At 42.1% G+C, this 21,177-nt stretch overlaps 1 protein-coding gene across 1 annotated transcript in view; it reads right to left on the bottom strand.

The window, feature by feature from the left end:
* Gucy2c (guanylate cyclase 2C) overlaps positions 1-21,177 on the bottom strand; it is a 112,361-nt gene that overhangs the window by 44,575 nt on the left and 46,609 nt on the right. The window contains exons 8-13 of the mRNA XM_029557656.1: positions 20,694-20,822; positions 17,726-17,844; positions 13,737-13,822; positions 13,066-13,177; positions 5,712-5,793; positions 1,385-1,490 (exon numbers count right to left, since the gene is read on the bottom strand). Of these exons, the coding sequence (XP_029413516.1) occupies positions 1,385-1,490; positions 5,712-5,793; positions 13,066-13,177; positions 13,737-13,822; positions 17,726-17,844; positions 20,694-20,822 (634 nt within the window). The remainder of the gene's footprint in view (positions 1-1,384; positions 1,491-5,711; positions 5,794-13,065; positions 13,178-13,736; positions 13,823-17,725; positions 17,845-20,693; positions 20,823-21,177) is intronic.

Here is a 21,177-nt window from a genome sequence, read left to right as displayed (position 1 = left end):
TCCTCCTCTTCCTCCTCTTCCTTCTCCTCCTTCATGACCCTGGGTCTTTGTCTCCTCTTAGTGTGTTTTAGTATACAAATAATAATTATATTGCATATATCAGGTGGTATGAGCTTAGGGTTTGCAGTTACTTTGGGTTCAAATTGTAGCCATGTTTCTGGAATTCCATCCCTGTTGCCTGGTGGACTCAGGAGAGGATGAACTGGGTTAATGCATCTGGCCTGTAATAATTGTCTAGTAACATTATTTGTAGTAATCTAACTATGTGTGGCCCTACACTGTTTCTTTTTTATTTTTTTTTAACTTATTGTTATTTTATGTGTATGAGTGTTTTACTTGCATGTATATAAGTGCACCAAATGTGTGCAATGCCCACAGAGACCAGAAGAGGGCATCAGATTCCCTGGAACTGGAGTTACAGTCAGTTGTTAGCCACCACGTGGTTCTGGGAACTGAACCCAGGTCTTCTATAAGAGTAGCCGGTGCTCTTAACCACCAACAAGCCATCTCTCCAGCCCCTCCTCCCACACACTGTTTCTTAATCCTTTGTCTCTCAGCCTTCTCGGCAGCAAAGGCAATGATAAATCTTAACTCACTGGCTCCTTGTGAGGAGTAGATGAGTTCCCTTCACTGGTTGAAGTCAAGGGGATGAGTTGTTTATACTGACTAGTGGTTGGACTTCCCAACTCAGGAAAGCTGTGGACAGATCTTAGCAGAGACAATTCTTTCTTCAGTACGAGCAAAGTTAAGAGGCAATGCTTAGCAAGCGTAGATTGGTATCAAGGTTTAGAGGAACTGATGCAAATTTCTTTTCCTGGTTGGATGCAGAGAATGAGTGTGAAATGCCTCCCACAGGCTCATGTGTTTGAATACTTGGTGCCAGCTGGTAGTGCTATTCCAGAAGGTTCTGGAACCTTTAAGAGGTAGGACTCAGCTGAAGTCCCTTTGGGTCACTGGGGGAAATAGGAATGGGGCAAGCCTTATGGGTTGTACCTTGGGTGGGTTCTGGCCTGACTGCTCTCCTTTTGGGTACACTAAGAAGAGCAAACCCTGTGGGAAGCTGCTGCCACCATGGACAGGATCTGGAACTCAACACAAGTGGAAACAGACCCTTCCTCTTCGGTGGCTTCTCGTCAAGTGTTTGGTCACAGTGACCAAACAGAGTCCAGTAGCTAATAAACATACTGTATTTTGGTTTCTACTGAAGTGTCCTTGGGACTGGTATTTAGGGCAATGGAAGATCAACGGCAAGCTAGGAAGGTAAGAATTAGTAAGTATCCATATCTTGGATTCCAGAACTAACTAAACAGCCTCTGTTGTCACATTTTGTACCACACTACCAAAGTCTTCTCATATATTCATCCATGGATCAAGTAGGCCTTACCTTCAGGCTGATTTGACTGGTCTCATTGGTCTCCAGTGGAAAGATGGTCTCAGGAGGAATGTGGGACCATTTTTTCTGACGAAGTTCATTATCTTTTTTGTATTTTCTGTGAAAGGAACAGAAGCCTCGGAAGATGTTTATGAGCATCTACTTCATCCAGCTCCCAGACACAGGGAGCAATACAGGACCCTGACCCTGGTGTCCTGAGGCCAGCTTATACGGAAGGAGGCCAATCAAGGGTGTGGCTCCGCATGCCCCCACGTGCTCCCAACAGGTAAGAAGTCATGGGTGGCCTGTAAGTTTTCCCTGTGGCCTTTTCTATTCTTTCTTTTTATTTCTCTTTCCCAAGTCCTTCACTAAAACAGTCATTCACTATAAGAAAGGATCTAACCTAATGATGGAAAGAATGAGAAAAAATAAAAGCAAAAGCAGGAGGGTAAAAAGAACTAATAACCTTGAGAGGCAAAAATACAAATTTCCAAATTGCCAGTGAACCCGATAGGTTCCTAAGTAAGCCAGCCCCTTGTCTTAACTTAAAAAAAAAAAAAGTTAAGTCTAGTGACTCATACTCATAAGGAGACCTGACAGACAGATGAGCGGCAGGGGGGGGTGTGTGGATTTCCAGTCTAACAACCAATGCCAGAAAAACAGGGAATGAGTGGGTCCTCTCATTTGATACGGATGACAGCTTTATTTAGCCCCAAGAGTCTCCTGGGGTGCAGAGATGAAGGCCTGAAGGCCTTTAGTGTCTTGATATTCATCTCCCTTGGCTCTGAGTCTTAATATCTTAGTAATTGGTCAGTGATAGGCTAATTTATATGTATTTAATAAAGGAATATTCAGAGTTAAATAGAAGCAAAGAAAATCATTATTTCTGCTTAGGAAACATTAAGAGGGCACAGTGAATGACTTTGAGAATGGAAGTTGGAGTTTGTCAAATGACAATTAAAAAAAAATTCAGGGACAGACAAAAAGGTCAATGTAAAAGAGTGTGAATTCTGTCAAGAAGGTGGAGGGGGGAGGATCAGGAGTTTAAGGTCGTCTTTGACTGCATAGCAAGGTCAAGGCCAGCCTCGACTATGACGACATGAGGCCTTGTCTTTAAAAAAAAAGTAAAAAAAAAAAAATTAGAGAAAATGAAAAGTACAAAGAAAAGGTGGCATTTATTCCAATGTGCAAAAATAAGAGTTTTATAACTGTTTGCTTCAGGTTTTGTAGATGAAGCATTCGTGGGTGACAGGGGAGGACCACACTTTCAACTTCACTGATACCAGCACATTCCTTTCTACAAAAGCTGCATTGGTTTAGCTTCCAAACTTGAGAACTCATGTTTCCTGTGTTCTTCATGTTAAGCCTTTAAAACAAAACTATGGCGTGTGCAAAATGGTGGTTCCTTCTTGTTTCATTTAGTGTTTGATTTCTTTTTTTAAAAAAAAAATATTTTATTAATTATTTTTATTTTATGTATATGCATGTACTGCCTGCATGTAGGTAAGTGCATGTATTGTCATGCAGTGCCCACGGGGGACAGAAGAGGCTGTTGGATCTTCTGGAACTGGAGTTATAGACAGTTGTTAGCTGCCATGTGGGTGCTGGGATTCGAACGCGGGTCTTCTGCAAGAACAACCAGTGTTCTTAACCACTGAGCCATCTCTCCAGCCCCACGTTTGTTTGATTTCTGTGGAGGTGACTGTCCCAACATCTGCTGGCTATTCTACAGAATATATGACACCACAGAGTTACATAGAGCTGTTTATGATTTTCTTAATTTCCTTATTGTATAATTTTCTGTTATTATCTTACGTGAATTTTTTCCTTAATCTTGGGGGTGGGGTGTACACATACACACATGTGTATCATGGATGTTGAGGACAACCTTGGATGTCCATCCTCACCTCCCACATTGCTTGACATAGGATCTCTTCTTCTCTGCTGTGAAGAAGGCTAGATCTGTGAGTTTCTGAGGATTCTCCTGTCTCCACCTCATATCTCACTGTTGGAATGCTAAACTTACATATGTACTCTACCATTGCATGGGTTCTGGGGATTTGAACTCAGGCCTTTTCCACATGCACAAGTCCATTTACCTACTGAGCCATCTCCCCAGCCCCTTCAGTGAATTTGTTTATATATTCTGAAAAACAAATCCTGTCTCCTCTTGGAATACAAATACCCTCTTTGGCATCACCGTCCTTTAATTTTGTTGCCTATATAGCCATAGTTATACATTTTTTTTCCTTTGTGGCTTGTCTCTTTTGTCTTAACAGAGGACCACGTTCATAAAACCATTTTGTATTCATTTCTTCTAAATTTTTATTTATTTTTATTTTATGTGTATGAATGTTTGCTGTATGTATGTAAGCACACCCACGTGCTGCAGTATCCATGGAGGGCAGAGGAGGGCATCGGATCCCCTGGGACTGGAATTATGGATGTGGGTGCTGGGAATTGAACCTGGGTCTTCTGCAAGAGCAGTTGGTACTCCTAACCACTGAGCCATCTCTTCAGCCCTATTTCTTCTAAATTTTGAAGTTTGATTTTTCTCATGTAGAAAAGCTCCACATAGAATGGGTTGCATGTTTGTATATCGTTTCAGGTAGGTTTAATTCTGTTTTTGAATGTGGAAGGCCAGCTGTCCCACGTCACTTCCTACCTGATTTGTAAGGTGCCTCTGTCACACTCTTAGTGAACCTGCTTATTCCTTCTTCTGGAATCAACCCTCTTTTTCTTTTTTTCTTTTTCTTTTTTTGGTCTTTTTGAAACAGTGCTTCCCTGTAGCCCCAGCTGGCCTGGAACACACTATGTAGTCCAGGCTGGCCTCGAACTCACAGATATCCGCCTGCCTCTGCCTCCCAAGTTCTGGGATTAAAGGTATGTGCCACCAAGCCTGGCCTCGACCCTATTTTTTTCATTGACCTATTTGTCTGTTTCTGAATTTATCCTTTCTTTTTTGTCATTTGACAAACTCCAACTTCCATCCTCAAGGTCATTCACTGTGCCCCTCTTAGTGTTCCCTAAGTAAAAAAGATTGATTTCCTCCTCTACTTCCGTCTACCTCTAAGCAGTCCTTTATTAAGTACATATAAAGAAGTAGTTCACCTACCAGTTATTGAGACCAGAAGACCCCGAGCCAAGGGAGATAAATATCAAAACCTTGAAGGCTGACAGGCTGTCATCTCTGCACCCCAGGAGGCTCTTGGAGTTAAACAGAGCTGACTGTCAATTATATTGGGTTAAGGGACTCCAGAAATCATTCTCTGTTTCTTGCATTGGGTTCTGAGTGGAAAACCACACACACACACCATCTGTCTGTCAGGTCTCTTTGTGGAGACTGGCCATTTGGAAGCACTACCTCTATCTCCATGTTACAGACAACCAGAAATATGTGGTGTTTTATCTTGGGATTCACCCCCACAGAAAGCTGATCAACCCGTTCGGGCTTGGTTTCTGAGGGACTTTTTTTCTCACCTAATTCAATGGTCAAAGCTGTAGACCATCTGTATTTTGTAAGCAATACAATTTCAGAACACAAATTCTGCCTTCAGAGCAAGCAAAGAAATCAGTCTACTTCCTTTATGACATGTGACAGGCTGGGCACTTGCATCTTAAGAAAGTACCAAAGTGTGTAACACAGAAAACTCTGTCTGGTTTAGGACATGCAGGCAATCCTAAATAATGCAATTGGATAGAGTGTCCTGTGTTTAACATACACAAACTGAGTTTTAGACTGGTCTAGTCACCACCCGGTGGACTGATTCTGTTTCTTCTCCCTTGTGCTATATTTAGGTATTTGGAATAGAGGATTTCTTTGCTGTTGATTTGCTTTGTTTGTTGTTTGTTTGTTTGTGTGAGACGGGGTCTTGCTATGCTGTGCAGACTAGCCTCAAACTTGCATTCTTCTGGTGGCATAGATAATTGCTGAAGCCTCTTCCAGCCTACACACCGTGTTGTGCAATGCTGCCGCAGTCTCCCACAGTATACGAATAGAACTCTGAAGAGAGCTATCGTCATTTACATAATGCCTAAAATATCACAGTCTCTACACAGACAGAGCCCTTTCTAAGCTTCCTAACACCACAGAGGAAGAGACTGATGCTAAGCATCTTAAGCATGTATAAGACTTCACAACCAGTAGATCACAGAACTGGGATTTGAGTTATAGGCCTTCATTTGAGAGTCCTAATCTACCCATCTCATCAGCGTCTGCCCTTGACATAGCCTTTGATGCTGAATGGCTTCAAGATCCCAAGTCTTTAGCAATGAGCATCACCAACAGGTGCTAGACCTCTCCTTCCTCCATCTTTGGAGAGAGAGTTTGGTAAGGTACCTGAGCACCAGGAGAGCGATCAGCAACAACAGGATCACGGTCCCCGTGAGTGTGAAGACGGCGATCATCAGGACTTGAGGGCCTGCACAGGAAAGGCAATGGGCAAGGTATTAGCAAGACCTACAAGGAACACAATGCATTTCAAAGATTCTACTTGTATCATGTAATCTGAGGGCAGGGAAAGGAAGAGCCCTTTGAAAAGGCCTGATCTTTCAGTAATCTCTTTTTTGCTGATATACAGCCAGTGACCCCAGTCTCTGAAGAAAGCTGCTGTGTGTGCCCATTTCAGCCACCCTCGTAGGATCTTTTTCTTTGTTTTTTTCTTGCTCTGGGGCATGCTATGTAGCACAGGCTAGCCTAGAACTCGTGACCCTCCTGTGTGCTGAGATTATAGCTGTGTGCCACCAGGTGCGGTTATGTATCTCTTCATTTTTAACCAAAGACGCCAACTGTCACTAAAACATTAAGCAGTTTTCAGCACACAAATAATTTGGCAGGGGGCAGGGAGTGGGGGTGGGGGTGAGCCTGCCTAGCATTCTTTTTTTAAAAAATACTTTATTTATTTTTATTTCATGTATACGGGTGTATTGCTTGCATGTAGATAGGTGTACCTGTGTCATGCAATGACCATGGAGGTCAGAAAAGGGCATCAGATCCCCTGGAACTGGAGTTACAGACAGTTGTTAGCCACCATGTAGGTGCTGGGAATCGAACCCAGGTCCTCTGCAAGAACAGTCAGTGCTCTTAACCACTGAGCTATCTCTCCAGTCCTGCCTAGCATTCTTGAATTCCTGTGTCTAAGGAAGTTCTGTACAGGAAGACAGAGATGACAGTCTTTAAATGCAGAATATGCATTCTAAGTAAATTAGTGTAGACTGTTAAACCACAATGCTGTGTGCTGCTTCTTTCCAAGCTTTCTGGGTCATTGAGGAAGAACAACAAAGATTTATTAGAATAATAACATTTTGTTTGTTTCAGACAGGGTCTTACTATGTAGTGTAGGCTGGCCTCAGATTTAAATTCTCCTGCCTCAGCTTGGGATTACAGGTATGTGTCACCATACCTGCTGGCACAGATGGTTTCTAAAGCCTCTTCTAGCTACACTCTGTGGTACAGTGTTTCTGCAGAATTTGTTGGAATACTAGTATGTGTGTATGTGTGTGTGGTGTATATTTGTATGTATGTGTGTATGTGGATGTGTGATGTGTGCACATGTGTGTGGTATGTTTGTATATGTGGTTTGTGTTTGTGTGTGGTTTATGTTTGTGTGCATGTGTATGTGTGGTATGTGTGTGCATGTGTGTATGTGTGGTGTGGGTATATGCTGGGAGATACTGGACATATGGTGAAGGAGACATGACTTTCCTCCTTATAGCAGAGACAGAGAGAGAGACAGAGAGAGAGATAGAGAGATAGAGAGTGAAAGAGTGAGAGAGAGGGAGAGAGAGAGAGACACAGAGAGAGACAGAGAGACAGAGAGACATTCACCCACATACTGACACACATACAGACATAGAGAAAGACACATACACACACACAGAGAGTAACTTCTGGTGCTTCAGATCATGGCTAATTCCTATTAATCTTAGCTTTTTCAATTTCTGGAATAAAATAACAACCAATGGCAGCAGCCCTATCTTCAAGCTTCTTCCTTCTCAGGGTGTCTTGATGGACTATCTGTGACTCTAGTTGTACATCTTAGCATCCCTACTTAGGAGGAGGAGTTAAAGGGTATTCTCCCCTACTAGAGAATTTTTAGCAAGCCGAGAGAGCGAGTGAGAGGGGAGAGAGAGAGAGAGAGAGAGAGAGAGAGATCAGAAGTAACTTTAGGGAAATTTTTCAAGAAAGACAAAGTCTAAAAATGAAGCAAAGTGAAACAGCCTAATTTAAAAAAAAATCAGTTTCAAGTAATCAATGAAGATCCTTTAGGAGACATCAAGATCTCTCATTAAAGTAGCACATCACTCTACACCCCACAATCAATCTTCTCTAACATGACACCAGGACATATAAAATCCTTGCAGGCACAACCCATTGACTACTAGTCATCAGCCCCCAGCGCAAGACCTGATACTTGGTAAATTATTAATTTAAAATGACTAAATAAAAAATTGAATAAAAACTTAACTCTCGTTATTAAATATATATATATATATATATACACACATGTATATATAAACTTCTCTACCATGAACTTTTATCACATGTCCACATGTCCACATTTATTTTTAATCTATTTTTATTTCATCATACTATGTCCTTCTAATGAACTAGTCATCTTCCTCCTTCCTTTCTTTCTTATTTATTTATTTTTATTTATTTATTTTTTTGAAACAGGGTCTCCTTGTAGCCCCAGCTGGCCTGAAGCTTGCTATGTAGACCAGGCTGGCCTCAATCTCACAGAAATCTTCTTGCCTGTCTTCTGAGTGCTAGGACCTAGGCTGTGTGTATTTCTTTTCTCTGCCTTTAGTTTTTACTTCCTTCCTCCCTTCCCTCCCCCTTCCGCCTGCCCTCCCCTCCTCTCCCTCTTCTCCTTTTCTTTTTTTCTTTCATAGAGCCTTAGCTTGAGATAAACACCGATCCCTTCCCCTAAGGGCTGCTTTGCTAGTTCCCGACCGTGCCTGGGTTGTTAACTATCTCTTTTTCTTCTGAGAGGATGATTTCAACAATGAAAATGTGAGTTGTGAATTTCTCCTCTCCTCTGGACAGAAATATGCCTCAGAACTTGAGGTCGCATTTGTGGACACGTTCCTTCGGTGGATTCTGTACACCATCATGAACTGGAACTTACTATGTAGCCCAGGCTTGGCTCGAACTCATGGAAATATTCCTGCTACAGCTTCCCAAATGCTATGATTACAGGTATGAGCCACCACACCTGGCTAAATGCAGTAGTTTTAAACTCAACATCCTTTTTTAAAAAAAATAAATAAATAAGTTTTCTTTATTATTTGATGTGTATGAGTGTTAATGCCTGCTTATAGGTAAATACACCCGTGTTGTACAACGCCCACGAAGGGCAGAAGAGGCGAAGAGGCTGTCGGATCCCCTGGAACTGTCGTCACGGACAGTTGTTAGCTGCCATGTGGGTGTTGGGATACGAACCCAGGTCTTCTGCAAGAACAGTCAGTGTTCTTAACCACTGAGCCGTCTCTGCAGCCCTCAACATGCCCTTCAAAGGTTTGGGTTAAGTCAGGATCACACAATTCTAAGGCTAACCCTTTTCTGCCCTCTAGTGGCTACTGTGGTTACTACATGCCACTTGCTTCACAATGAACATACGTGATAACTAGTTCGTACGACATTACAGTTGGAGGGAACACATTAAATACACTACTTCAACAGAGGAAGAATCTCTTAATTACAGAATAAAAATAAACTGACTGATATTAATACAATAGTCTGCAGTCATGCTACCCCGAACGTGCCGGCACTCACATGAAATTAAAGCACTATGGATTAGTGCTCTAGTCCAGAATAGAAATATAACCACAGTTATCTTATACCGTCACTCATTCATGCATTTAATTATCCCACGGAACTGCGTTGGGGCAAAGGGATTGAATAGACCCTACACCCACATAGTTCATAGTAGAAAAGACATGTAAGCCAGCAAGTCCGATGTGGTGCTCTGTTAGAGATCACGTAGGTCAAAGACAAGACTGATATTTTCTTGGGATTCTGAGAAAAAGCTTAAGAGAGGTAAGAGCCCAGTGGAACCTGGAGAACCTGTCTGGAGGGTCTAGCTGGTGAAGGTAGCACCCCTTGTCGGGGAGGCTAGCCTCTTCAGCCAAGAGACACCTCCTGGAAGGAGTCAAGGAGGACGTACACATCTGTCTGGCCAGCCAAATCAGCTGAACCCACCCTGGTGATCAACGTGATGACAGATGTTACAGCCAGATTTGCCACGTTCAAATCCCAGTTTAAAAAAAAAAAAAGGAATCAATGTGTGCAGGTCTGTTTGCCACACCTGGAGGTCAGAAAACATCACGTCAGTCCTCACCTTCACCTTGTTTGAGGCAGGGTCTCTGTAGTTTGAAGCTGTACACACACCAGGCTGGTCTGGGGGCTTCTGGGGAGTCTCCTGTCTTTACCTCATGTCTTCCACAGGAACCCTGGGATTGCAGATTCACTACCACATCCTGCTTTACGTGAACTCTGGTGCTTACACTTTCCCACTGGGCCACCTTCCCACCCTCTCCCAGCTAATCTTGAGGGGTGGATGTTTGCCAGTTTTATGTGGCAGTGATATATTCTAGTCAGAAGGCGTAGCAGGAACAAGGGCATAGAGTGGGCTGCCTCTGAAGAGAGGAAGCTGAGAGCAGGGAAGAGGTTTCCAGAAGGTGAAAGAGGAAGATCATGGACTCACTGGCCCTGTGAAGTCATTTGGACTTTACCCTGGGGGTAGAGTGCCTGGGGGTGGGTTAGTGAGAGGTGAGTCTTCACTCTGCCCCAGGGAGGTGGCAACAGAGGCAGAAATATGCTGAAACCAAAAATCTGATGTATGTCCTGAGACTTATAATCAGGTCAAAGAAAAAACTATTTTAAATTCCCTAATGGAAGAAGGGAGTTGTGGAAGCCTGTGAGAAAAGGTATTTCGTGTATGTGTGTGTGTGTGTGTGTGTGTGTGTGTCTGTGTGTCTGTGTGTCTGTGTGTGTCTGTGTCTGTGTGTGTATAAGTCTGTGTGTCTATGTGTGTCTGTATGAGTCTGTGTGTCTGTGTGTGTCTGTGTGTCTGTGTCTGTGTGTCTGTATGTATAAATCTGTGTGTCTGTGTGTGTCTGTGTGTATGAGTCTGTATGTCTGTGTGTGTCTGTGTGTCTGTATGTGTATAAGTCTGTGTGTCTGTATGTATAAATCTGTGTGTCTCTGTATGTGTCTGTATGTGTATAAGTCTATGTCCGTATGTGTATAAGTCTGTGTGTCTGTATGTGTATAAATCTGTGTGTCTGTGTGTATGAGTCTGTGTGTCTGTGTGTGTGTCTGTATGTGTATAAGTCTATGTCTGTATGTGTATAAGTCTGTGTCTATGTGTGTATGTTTGTATGTATATGAGTTTGTGTGTCTATGTGTGTCTGTATGTGTATAAATATGTGTATCTGTGTGTGTCTGTGTATGTGTCTGTATGGGTATAAGTCTGTGTGTGTATGTGTGTATGTATGTGTATAAGTCTATGTGTCTGTGTGTGTCTGTATGTGTGTCTGTATGTTTAAGTCTGTGTGTGTGTGAGGAGATACACGTGTGTGTGTGTATGTCTTGTTTGTATATATACATGGGTCTGTGTATGTGCATGTGCCTGAGTGTGTTTCTGTGGTTGTATGTATCTGTCTCTCTGTATGTCAATGTGTGTCTGTGTATGTGTCTGTGTGTATGTATGTGTGTGTCTGGGCGTATGTGTATGTGTGTCTGTGTCTGTCTCTGTGTGTCTGTATCTGACTCTGTGTGTGTGTGTATGTGTGTGTGTGTGTGTGTGTGTGTGTGTGTGTGTGTGTGGAAGCCAGGGTCAACCCTGGGTGTCCTCCTCTATCATTCCCCACTTTATCTTTTGGGACAGAGTTCCTCAGAGAACCTGGTGCTCACTAATTCAGCTAGACTGGCTAGGGAGCCCCTGGCATCTACCTCCCTCCACCTACCCCAGCACTGGGATTACAGATGTGTACCTCCATGCCCAGCTCTGTTTTTTAGGTGGTTTCTGGGGATCCAAACTCAGGATCTCATGCTTGCACAGCAAGCAATTTGCCCACTGATCTATCCTCCAACCATATGAGAGAGATATTTCTGAAGTCAAGACTGGTTTAAAACTAGGAAGCTTGAAGATGGTTCTAGAGTTAATATACAAAAAGCTTGTATTTAAAAAATAATAGCCATGAATCTGAAGTTAGCACTGGGTTATATTTACTGTTCAGTAGAATATGATCCCACCTGTACCTTTCCCTTGCTCTAAGTCAATTACTCAATGTCTTTTGAGTGAAGCACAGGAAATGGTTTTGACCCTATTATGACTTATGAGACAAAATACTCTTAGAAACATAATTTTGATATAAGCTAGACATGGGACCAGTGATGTTCTCTTTAAAGCAGATCACACTTCCAGTGTTCTGGCCATGGAACATAGTTGGACTAGGAATATCTCTAGCATCTAATTCAGTACTTTAAAAAGCGATAAATGAGGGCTGGAAAGATGGCTCAGTGATTAAGAGCACTGAGTGCTCTTGCAGAGGACCTGGGTTCGATTCCCAGCACCCACGTGGTGGCTACAAACCGTCCTTAACTCTAGTTCCAGGGGAATCCAATGTCCTCTTCTAATCTCCGTGGCATTGCACGACATGGGTGCACTCACATACATGCAGGCAATACACTCATACACATAAAAAATAAAAATACTAAATAAAATATATTTAAAAATTTTTTTAAGTGATAAATACAGTCATTGTGAAAATTGAGAGACTGTAAAAAGAAAATATTCTTCCAGGACCTCATCACTCAGTGGTACTAGTATTACATTTATTTTATGAAATGGTTAGATTTTCATTAAATGAGGAATTGCATTTTCCTACTCTTTGGTGTTGTTTCCTACCATTTAAAATTCTTTGGGAAAAGTCATTTTTGATGAGTTGTATGGCGCCCATTTATAAATATACCACAATTTTCTAAAACATCATTAAAAGTACTTTCACATTTTTGCATCTCTGAGTATTACTGTCTAAATTTAAGATCTTTGTCCTAAGGACAGATTAGTAATATGGAATTAGTGATCATTATGTTAAGCCCTGACCAAACCCATCAGGGACAGACTGTGCTGAGAACCTATGGCCCAGCGGACATCTGACCAGCCTTCCCTGACGGTAGGCAGGGTCAATGTCATAAGTATCATTTCGTCCTGTACATGTGAAAACCTAGCCATGTTAAGGCTTTTCATCTTATTTGGGTAACCGTCACTGTCATGAGTGTCCCATGAAGGAATTCACCCCTCAACCCCATATGCCAGATGTTCCTTGTTGGGATACAGTGAATATTCCTTGAGTTTCCTGTGGTAAAATGTATACGGAGTAAAGTACATGTGTCTGTTCTTATGTGTTTGCCAATTTTCAAATCTTGTTTTCTATGGGATAATTTATGTCAAACAAACCATAGGAATCACTTTCAAAGCAGGTTTATTAGAATAACTAAATTAGAATACGGTCCTGTTTAACCAGAACCATCATATAACTCATTAGGCAGGGAGGTAAAATCCACATTTTCTAGGCTGAGCTAAGAGCCAAAGGAAAATCAGCCAATTTCATACACAACGGACCTTACATTTCTTACTGTGGAAACAGTGTCAGAGAGACAAAACTCACTAAGAATGTCTTACCCAGGCCTGGGATATCATTAGGAAGCCTGTGGTTCTTCCAGATGAAAGTGGGGCTTGTCGCCACAGGGATAGTTCTGTTGGTGTGGGTGTCATAAGCCAAAAGAACTTCGTACTGGGTGAGGGCACAAAAAAAGAAAAAAGAGAAACAGGAGCAAACACTGGAATAACTGGTGATGAGATTGACCATTCTACCCAACAAAGCTTGAATTTGATAATGACACTTCCCAATGGAACAGGGTAATTGTTGATCAGCTTGGAGCTCCAGATGAACCAGATACACACACACACACACACACACACACACACACACACACACACATGACTTTCTGGGACAAGATCTTGCTGTGTAGCCCAGGCTGACCTTTAACTCTCAATCCTCCTGTCTCAGCTTTCCAAATGCTGAGATTATTACAGATGTGAGTCATCATAGTGAGTTACACACACACACACACACACACACACACACGAACAGATTTCTGAGTTAGGTGTTCTATGGGCTAACATTTTTAAGGAATACTACCCCAAGTAGGATATAAGTGTTAAAAGGTTGCTAAAATGACTTTTCTTTAGATTCTAAACATAATTTCTTTAATTCCTTCACAGCTGTCCCTCTTCCAGGTTATCCCTCCTCATCCCACATTTTCTGATAAGTGGTAAGTGGTCAGACGTACTTTCCTGGTATCCATGGAAACATATAGAAGTACCATAGTACTGTCGACGTCCCCACAGTCGTCCAGAGTCACAGGTCCTCCATAGCCTAGGGAAAAACAGAGTGTTAGGAACCACCCTTGACTCCCTGCCTGAAACCAGATGGATCCTGACCAAGTCTAAAAGGATTCAAATTGCTGTATTTCAAATTGATGGAAAAATTGTTCCCCTTAATGTTTTATCAGATGGCCCCTTAAGTGGTTCTTGCTCCCTGTGATCTGTAAAGACTATTTAAAAACAAAACAAAAACATATATTGGGCTGAAGAGATGGCTCAGTGGTTAAGACATGGCTCTGACACCTTTTTCTGGCCTCCGGGTGCATCACACGATGTGGTTGAACTTATATATGCAGGCAAAGCATTCATGACACATAAAATCAATTAAATAATATTTAGAAGATATATTTGTGTATGAGTGTTTTCCTGCATGCATATATATAAAATGTATGTGTACTGGGTGCAAGCCTGGTGTTTGTGGAGGTCAAAAGAGGGTGTCACATTCCCTGAAACTAGAGTTACAGGTGGCTGGTAAGTGTCATGTGGGTGCTGAGAACTGAACTCAGGTTCTCTGTAAGAGCAGCAAGTGCTCTTAACCACTGAGCCATCTCTCCATCCCCTTAAAGGGCATTTTTATGGAATACATTGTTCATTTAGAAGGAAAAAAATAATTTTCATTGCATTTAGAATGGGATAAATGTAACCAGTTGAGGAATTGCTCAATTGCTCATGACACAGTTTAGTGAGAACATGTACTAAACTGCAGTGTATATGCACTACAGGGTCTAGACTCTAAGAAGAACAAAATCACGTCATTAGCATTTGTTAGTTAAAACATCGAAAACATTTAAGTTGTTTGAGTTTCCATTTTTCTGTCTACAAACTAATAGCATATAGAATTCCCATACAGAATGTGTGATTAGGTGGGAAATGTTCACGTGATCGACATAAAAAGTAACATTTGGGTTGGTGAGATGGCTCAGCAGGTAAAGACACTGCCGCCAAGCCTGACAACCCAAGTTCGGTCCCGAGACTCCACATGGTAGAAGGGGAGAATCAACTCCCATAGTTATCCTCTGAACTCATAGGCACACTGTGGCACATTTGCATGAGCACACGAACAAACGCGCACGCACACACACACACACACACATGCGCACACACAAAATAATAAATAAATGTAAACTTAAAATTTTTTTTAAATGTAACACTTATGTCATGTTTACTAAATACCAGACCCTGTGCTAAATGACTCATATATTTACCATTTTATTCTCTCCAGAATACCATGATAGATGACTGTTGTTAATTCTATTATATTGATGAGAATTAATTTTTTTTTGTCTTTTTGAGACAGGGTCTCCCTGTAGCTCCAGCTGTCCTGGAACTCATTATGTAGACCAGGCTGGCCTTGAACTCACAGAGATCCGCCTGCCTCTGCCTCCCAAGTGCTGGGACTACAAGTGTGCACCACCACTCCCGGCTTGATGAGAATTAATTTAATTGGATTAGAGGATATTAAGAAACTCACTCAGGGTAGAGAATTACCTGGGGCAAAGCCAGGACACATATAGGCTCCTGGCTCTAAACTGCAATGGTGGTCATTAGGATGCTTGACTGTGACTATGGCTGTGAACACATTAGGAATGTGCACGAAATACATGAACCTATAGTGCTTTTGAGAGCATGCGCAAGACCTGTGCAAACCTAAGCCAGACAGGGGCCCAGCGTGGAGGGGCAGATGGACAGGAAGCCCCAGGCTTAGCTTAGGATTTATTGGCATTTGATATGAGAGGGAGAGTTGGTTTTCCTTACTGATGTGACACCTGGTAGGCTGACCCACACCCAAGAGCATATGAAAGACACAGATTAGACCTGATAGGCCTTTAAAAAAAAAGACAATAATAGAGGACATGAAGTCAGGGGCAGTAAGGTGTGAGTGGAGATGGGGAGGGGTCTAATATGATCAAAATACATTCTATAAAATTCTCAAATCAATAAAAATATTTGAAAGAAAACTAATATTCATGAAATGCCTGGCAGAGTTGGGACACACGGGATGATCAATATATATTGCCTCTGCCAGCTTCTTCAGAATAAGAGAAGACATCTCTTCCTAGCACTGTGGTCAACCACAGCCATTGGTGCAATCCTCAGACACTGTGTCAGGCACCTTCTGCCTTCTGGAGCTGATAGAAGGCTTACTTTTAGTCAGAGATTTCCCAGGACTTTTTAAATATATACTTTATTATTTTTATTTTATGTGTATGTAAGTGTACCCATGTCATGTAATGCCCACAGAGGTCAGAAGAAGGTGTCAGATCTGCTGGAACTGGAGTTACTGATGGTTGTTAGCCTCCATGTGGGTGCTAGCAACTGAACTCAGGTTCCTCTGAAAGAGCAGCTGGTACTCTTAACATCTGAGCCAGCCTCTAGCCCCCCTAGGGCAAACTTTAAGAAAAATACTTAAAATGAATTTTCTTTATAACCTCTGCCTGAGGTTCTGATCTGAGAAAAGAGAGATGAATTTCAAAAGGATCTTGTGGGAAAGGGTGTGTCAATCCAGCAGTTGAGAGGGGCATGTGCTGCTTTGAATGGTATTGTATGAGGAGTTTAGGGAGCAGAGGTTTAACACAGTCCTGTATCTTTGAAGGAAAGGCGGGGGGGGGGGGGGATACAAAGGAATCAAAGTAAAAGTTTGAAAAGGATACTTCTGACAAGAAACTGGAAAGGAGACCTAAGGAGGTAACAAGGCAGGGTCAGGGGGCCCAGGGACTAGAGAGATGAGTGGGAAGGAAAATCTAGTAAAACACATGGTAGTTGAAAATGCCACAATGCTATCTAATACTGTATATGCTGTTTTAAAATTTTTATTTTTATATTATGTGTATGAGTGTTTTGCTTGCATGTATGTAAGTGCATCACCTATCTGCAATGTCCATAGAGACCAAAAGAGGGCATCAGTCCCCTGGAACTGGAGTTACAGACTGTTAGCTGCCATGTGGGTGCTGGGAACCCAATCGGGGTCCTCTGCAAGAGCAGCCAGTGCTCTTAACCACTGAGCCATCTCTCTCACCCTCTTTGTATGATGATTTAAAAAAAAAAAAACTAACTGCAGGTATTACCTTCTTGTTAGTCTCCAAGCTCAGGCAGGACTACTGCTACTCATAATACTGTTAAGAGCTTGGCCATGGCCTGGGAAGATGGCTCAGCAGTTAAGAGAGATTTCTACTCTTGCAGAGGACCAGGGTTCAATTTCCAGCACCCACGAGGTGGCTCACAACTGCCTGTAACTACAGTTATCCAATGCCTTCTTCTGATAGACCTCTGGAGGCTCCTATTTGCATGTGGTGCACATAGATACACTCAGGTACGCGCGCGCGCGCACACACACACACACACACACACATATACACAAATGAAAAAAATATTTTTAAAAGGGAGAGCTTGTTTTAAAAAAAAAATGCAGACCCTAATGTATACTTTCATTCTACAACATCCAAAGTATGTGCAAGTCTATAGCATAAAATGTGGTCTCATTGGGGCTGGAGAGATGACTCAGTGGTTAAGAGCACTGGCTGCTCTTGCAGAAGACCCAGGTTCAGTTCTCAGCACCCACACGGCAAGTAACAACCATCCATAACTACAGTTCCAGGGGATCCGATGCCCTCTCTGACCTCTTGGGCATTGCATGACATGGATGCACCTACCTCCATGCAGGCAATAACTCATACACATAAAATAAAAATAATAAGAAATATATTTTTTAAAAATGAAGTCCAGTTATCCATCACAGCATCCCCAAAGCTTATACAATGACATTTCCTCCAATTGGGTCCCAAGGTCTTTAGTGATTGAACCATCAAATGCCAAACCCTGCCTGTGTTTCCCAAAGCTCCTTTCCAAAGCCTACCACTCTTCTACTCCTTTATTGTTTGCTCTGATGAGACAGTACCTGGAAAAGTGAGATTCCTAAATGCATGAGCGAATTTGGAAGTGGCAACATCTTCTCCATTTTCCAGAAATATCTTCAGCATGTGACCAAACAGCAAGGTTCCATAGATCAGCAAGTAACTGGAGAGATGAAGTAATGTTAGGGGAAATGGAAGCATAATGTTCAGGGGACTTCTGGGAAATACTTCGTGAGGTCAGTGCTCTGCTATCCGCTGTCACAATTCTGCCTTCTTGGGATTAATAAGCAAGAACCCTGTCTTTAGAGAAGAATCTAGAAGCTGTTACACTTCCTTCCCATGATGGTAAAATACAAAACTGTAGCCAGGAAAGTCAGCATACAGCATCTTTATGATTCTTATAGGACTTTATGTACGAATAACAGTTGCTTGTAATTTATTGTTTTCATTAAAATGGAAAAGAAAAAATCAGAGCACCCAAAGTAATGTGTGGTTGCATCACATTAAAGTTCATCCACCAAATACTGCCCTCCAGTATCCTGGGCGTAATGTGAGGAGTTTTGGGTTGCATCACACCCACTGAATTTGGTTCTGATTGGGTATCAGGCCCCAAATGTCTTCCCTGACAAAATAATGGAGAGAATTAGCACTCTCCTGCCTCTGCCGCCATTGCATGATGGTCAAACTCAGTGGAATAAGAGCTTTTGACTATGAATCAAGAGCTCTTATTCCACTGAAGTCAGGTAGATTCTGTCACCTCATGCACTTTGGACTTCCCTCCTGCCAGGGACAAGAAACGATTCAAGTTCTGTGCTCACAGAATTACATTTTGCAGAAGATATTAAAAGGAAAAATAAGCCCTCTTTTACTGGTTTCAATTTATTTTGCTAAATCATCATTATTTAATTACTTTTAGTGTGTCTGTGTGTCTGTGTGTATATGGGATCACGGAGACACTCAAGTAACATGGTGTGGTGTGCATGTGGAGGTCAGAGGACACCTTCTGGGAGTCAGTTCTCTCCTTCCACCATGTGGGACTTGGAGATCAAATTCAGGTTGTCAGTCTCAGCAGCAAGGCTCTTTACCGCTGAGCCATCTTGTTGGTCTAAAAATCATTATTTCATGTAATGAACAGAATTTAGTGAAGATCTTGTATGAAAAGCGCTTACAGCCCTAATGCTGGCTGGGTCATACACTGGAGCACTTGAGGCAGCTGATAAAGGAACACTGTGATGTTCACCTTTCCTGATAGCCTTTTGGGCCGTTCCCTTCACTTGTCATCCCAAAGTTGTTTGGTAATGAACAGAATTTAGTGAAGATCTTGTATGAAAAGCGCTTACAGCCCTAACGTTGGCTGGGTCATACATTGGAGCACTTGAGGCAGCTGATAAAGGGACACTGTGATGTTCACCTTTCCTGATAGCCTTTTGGGCCATTCCCTTCACTTGTCATCCCAAAGTTGTTTGTTGTGTGTGTGCGGGGAGGGTCTTCGGATCGCCCCTTCTTCTTCCCACTACAACTTTTAGAGAACAGAAGGCATCTGACAGGTTGTATCAAGTTAAAATTCAGTGATTGACAAAACCTGTTAGTCAAGCGCTCTGTATTATAATAAGCTGACCATGATTTAATGAGCAAATGGTGGCACTTGTTCTGGGACAAACGCCAAAGCAGATGGAACACCGAGATAATAGGAGGAAACTAGGAGTCTCCTGGTATACATTTGAGCAACGGTTGACTTTGTTATAATGGACTTATATTATAATGTCTTCACATTATAATGTCAGAGACAGCTATGCTACCTCTGAATGCAGAATTTGGTATTGGTAACAGGAAAGAATTATTTTAGGATGTAGAGAAATTTCCAGTACCCTTCCTTTATTTTATGCTATTAAATTTCTACTTCAGGGCCTAGAGAGCTGGCTCAGAGATTAAGAGCATTGGTTACTCTTGCAGAGGACCCAGGTTTGGTTCCCAGCACCCACATGGCAGCTAACGACCATCAGTAACTCCAGTTCCAGGAGATCTGATGCCCTCTTCTGGCCTCCACAGGCATTGCATGCATGTGGTGCACTTACACACATACAGCGTAAACACTCATACACATAAAATAAAAATAAATGAATCTTCCCAAAAGTTTTTTAAAGATAGAAAGAAAAAAATAATTTTAGGTTCTACCTCCCCTAAGGTAAAACCAACTCTCAATGTTCCCATATGGCAACTTTCATTCTGATGTTGCAGATAAATCCCTTGCTATCATAGTCTAGAGTCAACACAGTGACTTGTGGAAAGAGGTCAAATGGTGATCCTTTGGTTAAAAAACTCTATACCCATAGTAGGAGTCACTTATATTTGGTGAGTGAATTGGAATACATACATATACTTTCTTTTTTTTTTCCATTTTTACAAACATACATATACTTTCAAGGGCTAGTTGATGACCCTTAAGTCAGATGGCTTAGTCAATAAATTGTCTGCCACACAAGCATGAGGATCTGAGTTCAGATCCCCAGCACTCGTAAAAAGCCAGGTATGGTGGTGTGCATCTGCAATCCCAGCATTTGGGGGAGGGTAAAGACAAGAGGACCCCTGGAGCTCATTGGCCACCCAGTCTGGCTGAATCAGTGAGCTCCAGGTTCAGTGGGAGATCTTGCCTCACAAAAGAAAGTGGAGCACAGTAGAGGAAAACACATCTCATGATGACCTCTGACCTCCACACACACGCGCACACAAACAAGAAAGGCATACTTGCAAATATAAGACTTTGGGTTCCAGGTAAAAGAATAATTATCTGCTCGGTGTAGGGGCACATGCCTTTGATCCCAGCACTTGGGAGGCAGGAATAGGCAGATCTCTATGAGTTCAAGGCCAGCCTGGTCTACATAGTGAGTTCCAGGCAGCTGGGGCTACAGGAGACCCTGTCTCAAAAAGACCCCCGCCCCAGAAAAAGAATAATTATCTTACCCTATGCTATCTTTAATACATATTTACATATACATATACAAACATGCACACATACAACTTACTGATGGAAAATTCTTGGAGAAAGAGGTATTTGAGATGGAATTTTCAGGAGGCAGCGTGAGAATGAGGACATTGTTCATATATTCAGGAGCTATGGTGTCGTTGTCAAAGTAATGGTTGCTGAAATAAAAGCACAGGTTCTTCATAAAAATTAAGTTCCTTCCCATGGGGGCTGGAGACTGCTTAAGAGCACTGGCTGTTCTTGCAGAGGACCTGGGTTCAATTATCAGCACTCACATGGCAGCTAACAACTATCAGTAACTCTAGTTCCAGGGGATCCAACACCCTCTTCTGAACTCCTCAGATATTGCACAACATGGGTGCACTTACACACATGTAGGCAATACAGACATATACATAAAATAAAATAATAGATAAAATATTTTTTAAAAATTAAGCTCCTTCCCAAGGAGACATGCATCTTCTACAATTCACACAAACTATGACACACACTTTAAAAATAGTTTAAAACATT

This window comes from Nannospalax galili, unplaced genomic scaffold (assembly GCF_000622305.1).
Source record: "Nannospalax galili isolate Female #2095 unplaced genomic scaffold, S.galili_v1.0 scaffold208, whole genome shotgun sequence".
Taxonomy (NCBI): domain Eukaryota; kingdom Metazoa; phylum Chordata; class Mammalia; order Rodentia; family Spalacidae; genus Nannospalax; species Nannospalax galili.
This window is presented reverse-complemented; position numbering and strand designations above follow the sequence as displayed.